General features: G+C 37.1%; 2 protein-coding genes across 2 annotated transcripts; one reads left to right on the forward strand and one right to left on the reverse strand.

The window, feature by feature from the left end:
- Window positions 1–2,326: 2,326 nt before the first annotated feature.
- Window positions 2,327–3,036, reverse strand: LOC122611005. Its single transcript, XM_043783957.1, has 2 exons — window positions 2,492–3,036; window positions 2,327–2,363 (listed from the first exon to the last, which is right to left on the reverse strand). The coding sequence occupies exons 1-2, from the start codon at window positions 3,034–3,036 to the stop codon at window positions 2,327–2,329; spliced, it is 582 nt and encodes a 193-aa protein (XP_043639892.1).
- A 3,665-nt stretch (window positions 3,037–6,701) lies between these two features.
- On the forward strand, window positions 6,702–13,914 carry LOC122611006 (glycine-rich protein 5-like). Its single transcript, XM_043783958.1, has 2 exons — window positions 6,702–7,296; window positions 13,724–13,914. The coding sequence occupies exons 1-2, from the start codon at window positions 6,702–6,704 to the stop codon at window positions 13,912–13,914; spliced, it is 786 nt and encodes a 261-aa protein (XP_043639893.1).
- The last annotated feature ends 280 nt before the right edge of the window (window positions 13,915–14,194 follow it).

Genomic DNA, 14,194 nt, shown 5'->3' on the forward strand with positions numbered 1-14,194 from the left:
AGCAGCGCCATCAATTCATTTCGCTCCCCAGTTTCTTGGGTTGACAACGAATTTCTCGCCCATTTCCATCTGCCACTGAAGTTATTAGTCTCCGCGTTAAATCGATCCCCTACTTTAATCATCTTCTCCTTTTCGAGTTTGAAGAGGAGAGGAAATCTCTCTTTTAATGGCATATTGCAGGCCCATCTATCAAGCCACAAAAACTGATATCTTTTCCATTACCAAGTTCCCCTATTAGCATCTCCTTAAGTCCAACCTCGGCCACTTTTACCGATTCTATACTCTTCACAATATTCCTCCACACCCCTGGCATGTAATTATTGATTGGAATGAAATTCCATGCTTTCTTGGTCTCATGAATACTGCTGATTACTCTCCTCCATAGATTGTTCGGCTCCGTTTTATACCTCCACATCCATTTAGATAAAAGCGCCACATTAGTGTCCCGTAAACAATTCAGCCCAAGACCCCCCATTTTGATCGGTGAAGCCACTCTTTCCCACGACACCCAATTTATTTTCTTTGTCGACTCACCCCCACCCCATAAGAATTTTCTTATTTTGGACTCCAACACATCAATAATCGTTACTGGGACTTTAAAAATAGAAAAGTTGTAATTGGGAAGACTTTCCATTACCGATTTTATGAGTGTAATTCTTCCTGCCATAGAGAGATTGGCCGCCTTCCATCTTGAAAGCCGGGCCTCAAAAATATCCAAGAGAAAGTTCCAATTCGAGATTCTGTTCATGTTGGCCCCAATCCAAATGCCGAGATGAAGAAACGGAAGAGTTCCTTCCAAGCAGTTAATCTTCTTGGCCATATATTTTATTTCCATATTCCCGACCCCCACTCCAAATAATGAGGACTTGCCAAGATGAATTTTTAGACCAGAACATATGTAAAAAACTCTAAGAATCGTCGTCACATATCTAATATTATTGTCTGACCACTCCCCCAAAATTACACAATCATCCGCGTAGAACATGTGAGAGACAACAGGGCCACTACCACTTAATTCAATACCTTTAAAATTTCCACTCGTCTCCGCTTTCCTTAACATCACTGATAATGCTTCCATCACAATGGTGAACAAAAACGGAGCTAACGGGTCCCCCTGTCTCATTCCTTTTTGGCATTGGAATTCGAAAGTAGGAGCCCCATTAACAAGGACGGAAGACCTAGCCGCGGCCAACAAACCATAAACCCATCTACACCATAATACCGGAAATCCCATCTCCTTAAGAATAGAGATAAGAAATTTCCAATTTACATTATCATACGCCTTTTCAAAGTCAATCTTAAAAGCAAAGATCTTCTTCTCTTTTTTCTTTGCCCATGAAAAAATTTCGTTAAGGATCAATGGCCCATCGATTATACTTCTCCCACTAATGAAAGCGGTCTGATGAGTTGAGATCACCGAGCCCAAAACATTTTTCAACCGGTTAGCCAGCACCTTTGAAATAGTCTTGTTTATAACACCAATCAAATTAATGGGGCGATAGTCGCTTAGTTCCCCAGGATCCGTGACCTTAGGGATGAGAGTGATGAAAGAGCTGCCACATCCTCTACTAATATTGCCAGAGCTATAGAAATCATTAAAAACATCAATAAAATCAGATTCTAAGACGTTCCAAAATCTTTTGATGAATTTAAAATTGAACCCATCAGGCCCGGGAGCCTTGTCATCCCCACATTCGAACACCGCCTTCTTTATTTCCGCCACTGAGAATCTCTGTGTGAGATTTGCAGCTTCCTCATTTGCAAGTTTTGACCCAGTCCAACAAGTAAACTTCGGCCGCTCCTCCCACTCTTCTTTAAATTTTTCTCGAAAAAAGGAGAAGACTTGTTTTTTAACTCTATTCGGCCGTTCCTCCCAGTTCCCATTAATCATTAATCCATGTTAAGCATTCACAGTCTTCCTTCTATTTATAAAGCCGTGGAAGAATTTCGAGTTCTCATCTCCATCTACCGCCCACTTGATTCGAGACTTTTGCTTAAGGTCCATGGCCTTACGCAAATTCATCTTAGTGATTTTTCTAAGACATTCCTCCCTCACCCATCTTTCTTCATCATTTAGTTCTTTCTCTTCCATGATAAAGTCCACCTCTCCTATCTCCTTTTTGCAATTTTCCATTTCCTCTTCCTCCGAAATCTTGCATTTCCTTCTCCACTCTTTAATCTGGTCCCTGATGTGTTTCAATTTCATTGACAGTTTAAGGTCTGCCTTCCCACAATACACGAAAGAATCCACCGCTTTCCTCACAACTTCTTCAAACTCATCATTCTCCATCCAAGAATTAAAAATCGAAACGGCCTCGGACCATAATTAAAGTCTTTCACCGTCAACATTAGTGGATTGTGATCTGAAAGAAATCGTGGTAGAGTCCTTAAGCAAGCAAGCGGCCATTTATCTATGAATTCACTTCCAGGCAAAAATCTATCTATTTTACTAAATTTCCTCCTGTTATTTTCCTCCTTCATAAAGGTATACCGGTTCCCTTTCATCTCGTATTCCTCCAAATTTGCATTATGGATGAATTCGTTAAACGCCCTTCCACAATTAGGATTGAAGACTGACCCTTTTCTTTCTTCTGGTATTCTAACTGAATTAAAATCACCCATTAGTAACCAAATCCCACCTTCGTTATTTCTGATTTCTGTAAGTCTCTCCCACAACCTTTTCTTATCACGCAGTTTCTGAGGAGCATATATCTTAGCCAGCCAAATACTCTCATTATAACCTTTGATATTTCCTTTGACGATCAAGTAATTACTATCTTTATATCCACCAATTTTATTAAATATCCCCGTATCCCACATACAAATAAGACCACCAGAACGACCCGTAGGGTCCACCCCTTCCCAACCAAGCTTAGCTTTACCCCAAAATTTTCTAATGATAGTCTCGTTGATCGAAGCACATTGTGTTTCTTGCAACGAAATGAAATCGATCTTTTCTTTATTTTTGATTCCCCTGATCCAATCTGCCTTCCCATTAACCCCCACACCCCTGATATTGATGCTTAAACAATTCATTGGAAAATAGCATTTTTACCTTCTTTGACAATTGAATCTTTGACTCTATTTCTGCATCCCTGTAGATTCACCCCAACCGTATCTCCTGCCTCCATTGTTTCATCCACCACTTTCTCAATTTGAGTTTCTGGAATTTCGTCATCCTCTATATCTCCAGTGCTTGTCTCCATCATATCTACTCTCTCCCCCTCCTCTTTATTGTTCCCCAGATTTCCCAATGAATCAGGGTACGGGTTTAGGTCAACAGTATTAGATAATGTTTCTTTATTTGTATTTGGTTCAGCTACCTCTTCTGGCACCAGGTCTTTATTTTGTGAATTGAAATTAAAATCCTGGACTACCCCCTCGTAGGCCCAAGCATAAATTCATCCCTTGCTCTTTTTTTGGGCCTGGTGTTACGGTCTGCTACCAACATGGCCCAATCACCGAAATTATTTTCTTTAATATTACTTTTATTCAAAATTTCCCCTTTTTTATTAATAAAACTTTTGGCTTTCCTTCTAATATTAATTGAATTGAATTTCGGCGGTTCAGTACGACTTATGAATTTTTTGGGACCCCCCACATTAACTCCTTGTATGGGGAGTGAGAATCCATCATCCTGTCTCGAGGATCACTTCAATTTCCCATGCAGCCCATCATCTCTCTCCATTGTCTTTTTTGAAACAGCCTGTTCGTTTACCCCCCTCACCTCGACGGGCACACATTCCGGCACTGCAGCGGAGGATTCCGTCAATTTCCTTTCATCTTTCATGCTCAAATCTGGACACCAGTCGTTATCAATTTCTGCCATCCAAATCTTGAACATTTTATCTTTCCATTTCAGAGTACTCGATTGCTCGATACGACTTCCATCCCCAACTAAAACACCAATTTTTGTTTTAGCCAAATTGGAAGTTTTATTACAAATGTCAGGGAGAGATACAACTTTTCTGATTCCCTTTCCAATTTGCAGCAGAACTTCAGCTTTTAAAAGATGTAGAGGGACCCCCGAGATAGACACCCAAGCAATACGTTCGAACGGTAGGACTTGGCCTGCCCATGTATCAACTCTTGTAAACCATTTCCTCCACACATCTTCCTTGTATATGAACTCCTCTGCCTCCTTTTTGCTGGAGAAGGAAAGCAAGTGACTCAGTCCCCCTATATATGTCGTCTCTACATTTACCCAGCCAGCATTAAGAAGTAGAGATTTGATGGACACAGGATTTCAAAGTCACTGCAACGCACCGCCATTGCTCTCCCGATAAGGTGTGAGAACGCTGTTTCCTCTTGCTCAACCCGAATCACTTTCTCCATCGATTTCTCTCCTGTTACCCCTGTCGTTACATCTCGAAAAGAAAGCCCACTCTTGACCCATGCTGGACCACTAGGAGCCCTCCCCCTCGTCGTAATGAACCTCTTCGTCAACCCTGTAGACTACTTTCTTCTATCTTCAATCATCTCATTTTCCATCGCAAATCTTGCTAATTTGACGTTAACACTAAATTTCCCCACCCGTGCGTTTTTTAGATTCTTTTCTAGGCTGCTCCAATCTTTGACTCCCTTATATGACACAAAGCCAAATTTATCCCCATCCTTGTTTCGCTTCCTTGCAATATACACCCCTGCGATATCTCCATACCTTTTTAAAGCAGTGGCCAGATCCTATGGCCTGCAGCCATCTGAGATATTGGTGACGTAAAACTTGACCAATCCTTCCTTATGATGTACCTTATTGCGGACACCTTCCTTGTTTTTTTGTATCGGACTTCTTCCCATATTTCTTCCTTTTCATTCACACATTTTTCTCTCTCCATGCTTCTGTTATTTTGGACCTCTATATTAGTCAGTCTATCTAATGGATGTGTTATTGAGTTTTTCTTAGCTGATGATGAGATCAGTGAATGTCAACCAAGTCTGCTAAAGGCTCTTAATAGTTTAATCAACATATATCCTTACAAAATTTTTAATTATACCTCGAATCATATATAAATAATACTTCTAAAAGCTCTAATAATGTAGTGCAGAGATAACAAATGACATACACGCTAGAAATGACGATAAGAGATAAGATAATAGCCACTAATTAGCTACATCTAATTAAATACTTACCCTACAACAAAACCATATCAAGGTAGGTTCCATGACTCCCATCCTTAACAACATACAATGGATAATTGGATATATACCCGTAATTGTGTATTTAGATTTGTAAACCTCACAAAACATAATTTGTGTACTGGTGACTGGTGAGATACAAATTTTAACACTAACATATACTAGTTTGTGTATAAGTTTTGGTTGGTGGCCTATTAAAGCTTACAGGCCTTGCCCTGGTTTTGTCGCCACTGGGGGTCGTTATTGTTGCCAACTCCAAGGCCAGAGCATGGACGAGGTTGATGGCTTAATATGGAACTGTCCCAATTAAGGCCTTCGCCTACCACCACCTCTGCTTCCGCCACGGCTACTGGAGAAACTGAGTCAAGGTAGCCATGGATTTACCATTATTCATTCCTTTTTGTTTCCATAAGACAAAGATTGACTTTTGAGGTCTAACACATGACTAATAAATAACTCAGTTTTATAAGTTTTGTCACAAGTATATATAACATTAACAATGTGGGTATGTTACACATTTTCAAAGTGATCGAAATACACTTGTAAGTTTTTGTAAACTCCTTCAAAGGATTGTATCGTATCGGAAGCTTAAGGTAAAACACAAATCAAACATTATTGTATTGAAGATGAGGATTGGTATATTGTTAGAATCATGGAATTGAGTTAATGAATTCCAGTGAACCAAAGAGAGATGAAAGGTTAGAGTTCTGGATAAATCCACACATTTGTGTTGGATTAAAAAGAATTAAGTTTTATAATAGTGTTGTTCTTTTTAAATTTATGCTTGTAATAATCGGTCTACAAGGCATTAGTTAGAAAAAGCATATATAAAATATAAATATATGATCGATATGCTATCGACCTTTTCTACTTTTTCATGTTCACACTTTAATTCTGAAATTGGCCAATCGCGTATCAAAATGATAACGATCATTATATTTTGAGTGGAATTGAAAGAACATGGAATTTGAGCAATTCCTTAAAAACTAAAATATGTCTCGTTGGCCATTAACATGTTTTCATTACATTCATGCCGTCATATGATACTTTGTGAATTATGAATAGTGTTCCTTTTACTCATCAATTATAATAGACCGAGTTATAAATATTGTGAAACCCCGCCAGTTTTTCAAATTTATTCATGTATCACTATCACCTTGTTCTACAAATTGTTTGGAAAAGACTCAATTTATCCAAAAAAAAAATTGATCAGTAACTTTTTTATTGTGGCAAATACAATTTTACCCTTTATAGCAAAGATAAATATTAATTGCGCCTATTATTAATTAGGCAATTTCCCCGCCCATCCATAATATTTTATTGCAAGTGACCTAATTAACACGTTAATTATGATGAGTATTTGTTAATTAAGGAGTTGATCAATAAACAATATGAGCGTAAATCTAAATGGGTTGTGTTGGACATCCATTTTTGAAGTGGGAGACTTTGTAGGGCCATAAGGTAACAAGATTATTCACTTAGAGAAGCTGGTTAATTAGGCCACTTGAAGTAGCTAGTGCTTCATGTAACCACCATATACCCAATGCCGGCCTGTATATATAGCCATGCATTTTCATGCACATTACAAAACACACACACCTTCAACAAACATGGCTAATCACAAAATTTCAAGTGTGGTTTTTTTGGTGTTATTAGGTTTAGGCGTTAGTGCGGCTACTAGAGCTCTCTTGACTTATGAAGACAGCATTCCCTACATTCATGGTGGTGTAGAAGGAGGTGGTGGTGGTGGTGGAGGGGGTAGTGGTGGTGGAGGGGGTGGTGGCTATGGTGCAGGAGGAGAACATGGTGCTGGATATGGCGGTGGTTCAGGTGCTGGTGAAGGGGGTGGTGCAGGGTATGGTGGTGGAGCTGCTGGAGGTGGAGGAGGAGGTGGTGGTAGTGGAGGAGGTAGTGGTGGTGGTGGAGGAGCACATGGTGGAGGTTATGGTGGTGGAGAAGGTGGGGGGAGTGGTGCTGGTTATGGAGGTGCCGGCGGAGCCGCTGGTGGTGGTGGTGGTGGAGGTGGACATGGTGGTGGGGGCGGTGGAGGAGGAGGAGCCGGTGGTGCTGGTGGAAGTGGATATGGTAGTGGCGGCGGTGCTGGTGGTGGGGCAGGAGGATCACATGGTGGACATGCTGGAGGCGGTGGTGGTGGCGGCGGTTCAGGAGGTGGTGGTGGTGGAGGTGGTGGTACAAATGGACATGGAAGTGGTAGTGGGAGTGGTGAAGGTGCTGGCCATGGTGGCTATATTCCTTGAAAAGGTTTCTTGCTCAAAGATTGCACAAAATGAATGTCTCCATAACTATATTACCTTCTTTTGTATGAGTATTAAAAATAAGATTGAACAAGACCTTTGTTACAAAGGACAATGTTATTTTGTGAAAACTAGATGCATCTAATTGATAGTGGCATCATCAGTTTGTAATCATATCACAAGTGTTTATGAATTTAAGTGTTGGTGTGTAATTTGTAATCTTATTCCAAGTATTTATCATTTGACAATACATTATATGACTGTTAATAGACCGGAATGGCGGAACAAAGACGGGATATATATATATATATATTGAAAAGTTATTTTGAGAACCTTTTTTTTTGCGAGAACCTTTAAAATTTTTTCAAATCAAGCCCAACCGATGATTATTCTTTACTTGAAAATTGTTTTTTGATTGTTTCTGAATAACTTATGTGTAATTTTGAAGTTTATAATTGTGTGGAGGCATGAATTATCATCCGTTATACAATTATGTGGAGATTTGGATTCTTGATCACATGTGCACGAATATTCCTATGATTACATGTGATCGACTTGCATACATGTAATCATAGCAATATTCGTGCACATGTGATCAAGAATCCAAATCTCCACAATTATATAACTGATCGACGTCGAAGTACCGATCAAAAATAAATACCTAAATACCTTATAGTAGATAGGGTAAGTGGATATCGTTCCTACGAGGAGCTTCTGTGATTATAGTTAAGTTGAACAATCACGATTGATTTTGAAGATAATACTAACCCTAAATTTGATCAAAGAAAATGACAATGGAATTAATTCGCTAGACTTATACTAATTGAACTAAGCAATAATATAAAGAAAGTTGTAGACAGTAATAAAAAGGGCGCATCCCTCCCGGCTCCTGGATAATTGAATAAACTAGTTCAACAAACCCTATGAATCATTTGTTCCAAATCACATAGACATAATTTGTTAAGTTGCAATGAACTATTTTGGGCACAACCTATGTTTACCACACAACTTGTCTTAATCCCTAAGCTAGTTGGACTCAGTACAAATTGTTGACTCACAATAGACTGTCTTATGATAATCAGATAACAACTTAAATGAACAAATATTCAAGTACTTGCATAAATCACCAACGAAGAATCAATGTTCATACAAATAAATAAAAGGTTTGCTAAACATAGTTAAACAAGAATCATTCACCGGGAGAGATAACGAGAGGTTTAGCCAGACATCTCCATCTTCAGATATTCAATGGTTGATGAAGAAAATCCTTGATGCATGAATGGATTGATGGTTGGAATGATTATGAATGATTATGGATAGTGTGGGTGTTATAGGGATGTTGCAAGGGTTTTGATCAGATGAAAATACCCTAGAAGCAGCCCCAAGGGCGGATGGAATGTGTGTGTTGCGGCCCTAGGGTTTTTGAGTTAGTATTTATAGGTTTAAGGCAAAACCCTAACTGAACCGACTTTTCCAACGGCGCTGGTGCACTCCCAGCGGCGCTGGTGAGGTCCCCAGCGGCGCTGGTGAGGTCCCCAGCGGCGCTGGTGAGGTCCCCAGCGGCGCTGGTGAGGTACCAGCGGCACTGGGCATGCTTTTTGGGTGAGGAGCGGCGCTGGTGATGTACCCAGCGGCACTGGTTAGCTTCAGAATGACTTCCAGTGGCTCTAGAGAGAAATGAGTGGCGCTAGAGGTTTCAGGTTCAACATGAAAGTTGTAGATCTTTCTCTTGCCTTTCCGTGGATAGCTTACTCGTCAGAAACGGAGTCCGTATGAAAAAGTTATGCCCAAAATACTAACATATGGTCATTGGCTTCATGTTGGCAAAAGTTTCTTTATTTTAAGTCTTGAATCTCGACCCGAATTTTCATCGAATCACCATTTATCTTCCTTTAAGTCCTTTATCACAATTTCTTAACGTTTCCTTCATGCCACGAGCAATGAACCTGAATTCACATATATATGCCATTAAGTATCCTAAGTTCACTCAAAACACAACAAAATGGCTAAAACTAGTGCGGTAAAAGTCTATATAGTTATCGTTCATCAATAACGGATGATAATCTATGTCTTCACATAATTATAAACTTCAAAATTACACAAAAGTTATTCAGAAAAAAGTCAAAAAACAATTTTCGTGTAAAGAACAATCATCAGTTGGGCTTCATTTGAAAAGTTCTCAAAGGTTCTCGCAAAAAATTTTTTCTTAAAATAACTTTAATTGTACCTTAAAAGATATAGCTATGATATGCACCCACAAAGGTCAATGAGATTGTTATTTGTTCAAATAGAATGTTCCAAGAACCTTTTAATTTGCTACCTATCTACGTACATGTATATTCTTGCAAAATGCTGTAAGTTGCATCGTATAGAGAGTTTTCTTGAAACATACATGAACCATGAATTTGAGAAATAGTTAGTACTTGAGAAATATAAAGTGTGTGTATCCACGTACGACAGAGCATCTTAAACTTGTTTATTGAATCTCTTATACAATGTATAGGTTTTGTGTAATAAAGAGAAACAAAACGGTTTGATCAACGCAAATTTTCAATGGATACCTTTTTATTGCTATTGAATCAAAGTATTAAAATTAGTTGTGTTGTAGAAATAAATTTGACACATTATTAAATGTAAATGTACATATTTGAATGACATATACACATATAACACACTCCTAGTTGGTTTATTTGAAGTTTGAACACACTTTGAAGTAAACAACTTGAACTAACTTCTGGGCTACTTGCTGAGCGAGTTCACCAATTGAAGTAAATGCAAGCTATAAATCCGAGCTCATGTAACATACTTTTTAACTTTTGTTCCAATGTACACAACAGCCAAAAATAATGCCAAAGTATCATATACCACAATTTCAAATTTTGTTTCATTATCAACAAGACATGATTAAGTGAACTAATCTTATAACAACACTTCAATAGTTTCATCTATCTATTAACAAATATTATCCGTTGTTATTAGAAGAAATTTGTGAATAAACTGTGTGCATTAGTACTCTTTGGAATTTGTTATATCTAAATAGAAGAAGAGAAAAAACGATGTTGCTATTCTATAGCTTAAAGCCTTAAACCATAAACCATAAAAACAATATAGGTTTTCTTATAGTATAATGTATGTATATATTTTTTTAGCTTAACTTGGATGCAATCAACTCCATCATTATGGATGTATTACCATAGAAATCAAGGGGACATTTTTGTAATATATCAATTATCTATATCATGATATGTATGTAACTACATATATGAACTTTACACATATTCGAATTTCCTATATATATATATATATATATATATATATATATTTTTGATAACCATTCTTGAAAGAAAAAAAGAAGTAAGCCTTTTAGCTTAGGTTGTTTTCAAAAGTCCTCACATCCCGCTCATGAAACCAAACCAATATATACAAACTTGGTTCAGCATGTGATAGATATCCCACATGGGTAGATAGGCTCAATTCGCCGTAGTGGAGCACTACGTAGTGTACTAATTAACGAACAAATTAAATCTGTTTGTTCGCATACGAAAATATTGCGTAGTTCTTTTTCTACTTTTTCTTCACATGTAGAAGAAACGAAGCTTTGAGACCGACATTAATTTGTGCCCCAAATCTGTCACTGGGAATGCTCTGCCTTCTTAATGTGTTAGTGCGCATGTTTGAAAATTTGCTTCATATATTTCGCCTTTTTCATCTAATGTTTTTATTTTTTGTTTTTATTTGGGGGGAAGTGGAGGTGATCATTATTAGAGAGGAAATTTTGATGTACGGCGGCAGTGAAGGAAAAGTGTGTACATGTTGGTGACAGTGGTGTACTGGTGATGGTGGTGGAAGCGACTAGCGTTATTCATGTAAAATTACTTGATATTAAGAGGTAGTGGGATATTTTAAAGGATAAAAATTGATGTAAAATAAATCATCAAAGTTACAAGATTAACACTCATTTCGTATTTTTTTTTTCCAAAAGAAAGTTTATTAAAAGTAATTTGATTAATTAGTAATTAATTTTTCTCTAAGTAAATGTTAGAAGCTAGTATAGACTATTAGAATATTAGATAGCGATGACACCGAGATGATAATATATAAGTGAAGAATTTTGATAATAAAAGTTAGTGATACGTTATAAACTTATTACATGCAATAAAAAATACGGAGTAGTAACTTTATATAGGGAGAATATGAGGCTGTTAGGCATTTAAGTTGGGTGAAAACCTCTTACATATTTTTTTTAAAACCATAAAATCATGGGGGTCAATCATTAATTCAAAATATTGAAATATTGGTATGTGGGAGGTCTTTCACCCAAATTTGGTACATAACTGCCCCATACTCACTTTTCTCTTTTATATATTATAAAACATACACGAGCCTTGAATTTCGTAATATATATAATATAATAAAATTACAAGTTTTATGTGCGAATCCCAGGATTAGATATCAATTAGGAGTTTTTTCCGAATCTAGTATAATGAAAAAACTTATTTACCAATTTAGTATAGTTTCAAAAATATTTACCAAATTAGTATAAATTTATTAAATATAGAGTTTTTAATACATCTCATTTTTTTAAATCTTGTTCTATCTTTATCATCTTCAATATTCACAAAAGCCTAACTTAAAATCAACCTTAATAAAGCCCAGTGTTAGCAACAAAAACCTATATGAATAATTCTTCAAGATGTATAATATTTATGCACAGCGAGTCAGGGTCTCACCGATAATCCATCTAGTCTCTTTTACTTGAATATTTTAATTGTTTTCTGTTTCCACACCTATATGGCTAATTGGCTATATATATGTATCTAATATTTTCCACGGCTATCTATTATCCATACTCAATTTAATTTTTTGACGTTTTCACTACATGTGTGAAATACCTACCAAGTGTAACCAGTACTGCCCAGTTGTCATATGCATATATCTTAGAAATCTCGTATAATTGTCATATGAGTTTGCAACTACCCAAGATCTCAACTAACTTGATTACAGTATATACCTTTTGTTAAAAGAGCTGGTACTCCGGCCAATTGCTAGCTAACTATCTAAACATAACTATATAAGTAACACCAATTGATTTTAACTTTGTGGTGCCAACTGAATTTCAACACCAATTGAGTTTTAACTTTGTGGCATTCCATTTTCGTTATTATAAATTCATTTAGCCCTTTAGATTTGTATATATTACGATATATAATGAAAGATTTCTTTTGTTGGGTTAATCTTGATTTCCTTTCCGTGTTCGAGCCTGTTTAAACGAAACTGGCTTTTTAGCAAATCGACTCATTTGAAGAAAGCATCATTTAGTTAAGTATTAAGGTAATGGATGTGGAGAAAGCGATGCAAGTTCAATCTTATTTAGTAGGTTATTTTGTTAGTGGGAAATATTTTTAGAAGTATGCTAATTTGGTAAATAAAATTTCTTACTATACTGTTTTAGAAAAAAACTCATTCAATTAGTTTCATCAAATGCCCATCTCCGAGACTCCGAAGCTTTGGCTTGGGCCTCAATCGTTGACCGGCCCGTTTTCAAGTCTGCAAATTTCTATCCTCGTAATTAATTGTCAGTAATTACTTAACCATGTCCAAAAGTGTTCGCAAATGCTAATCATACATACATGGAAATATATGATGAGTTTTAACAGTTAATTATTACGCGTAAACATGTGACTGAGAGGACAGACTCGATCTCGATATGATCATACGTTTGACTTTTTTGAACACGGCTATATAGCGATTTGATTACTCAATCGAGTAGTGACCCGGGATATATAAATGATCAAGAAAGTGGACGACAAGAAATAGCACCACAAAAAAGACCCACCATATCATGTAGTTAGCTATAGGGTCGTAAATGAAAATGAAAAAGAGAGGGTCCGGCTGGTGTTCTCGATATTTGCATGTGGTTGGGCCTCTTGAATTGAAGTATATACGTAGTGCTCGATCTTAGAAACCATCCTACCTAATGCATGCATTGTTGGTCCCTCGTCTCTTTCTTACAAACAACAATAAATACTAAACTCATCTTCTTATTTCACAACACTTAAACACACGACGTGTTCGTCTTGTTCTTCATGCTTTTACAAATGGACTTTACATGGGTATTTATAATTACCCAATAGACACATACTAAACAACACACCCTTTCACTAAAGGGTATAACTTTCTAACAGACACATCTATTCTGAAAGTCGCGTCCCTTCACAATCTTAACTGCCTATAACCGAAAATAACTTCCATTCGGTTATACACTTTATTTTTGAAACATTAGACCCCTAAACTTATATACGTAATTATTGACCCCACTCAAAAATTTCTAGCTTCGCCACTAGGTGGAGGGGGAGCACGAGGAAGTGGATATGGTAGTGGAGTTGGTGATGGTAGTGGTTCCGGAGGATCGCATGGTGATCATGGTGGACATGATGATTGTGGTTCAGGAGGCAGTGGTTGTCATGGCGGATATGGAGGAGGTAGTGGCAAAGGTAGTGGTCATGGTGGTTATATCCCTTGAAAGCGTGATACACATATATTTTTTACTCTCTCTAAGTTAAGACGAGGAATTGACTACTTCAGCTCATATAAACTATAAATTATTACATTATGATTATAACTACAATGAGAATAAAATATCTATTGTATGAAACATATATGAACATGTATGCCAATGACTCCACTTGTTAAAAATATATTGTGGAACATATATGTATCATAAAATGGGCTTTCGTTTGGAATCATATTGTATCTAACAATGGATTTTCTTTCGTTTCATACATTTATATTTACTTAAGCGA

Source organism: Erigeron canadensis, chromosome 8, assembly GCF_010389155.1.
Source record: "Erigeron canadensis isolate Cc75 chromosome 8, C_canadensis_v1, whole genome shotgun sequence".
NCBI lineage: Eukaryota > Viridiplantae > Streptophyta > Magnoliopsida > Asterales > Asteraceae > Erigeron > Erigeron canadensis.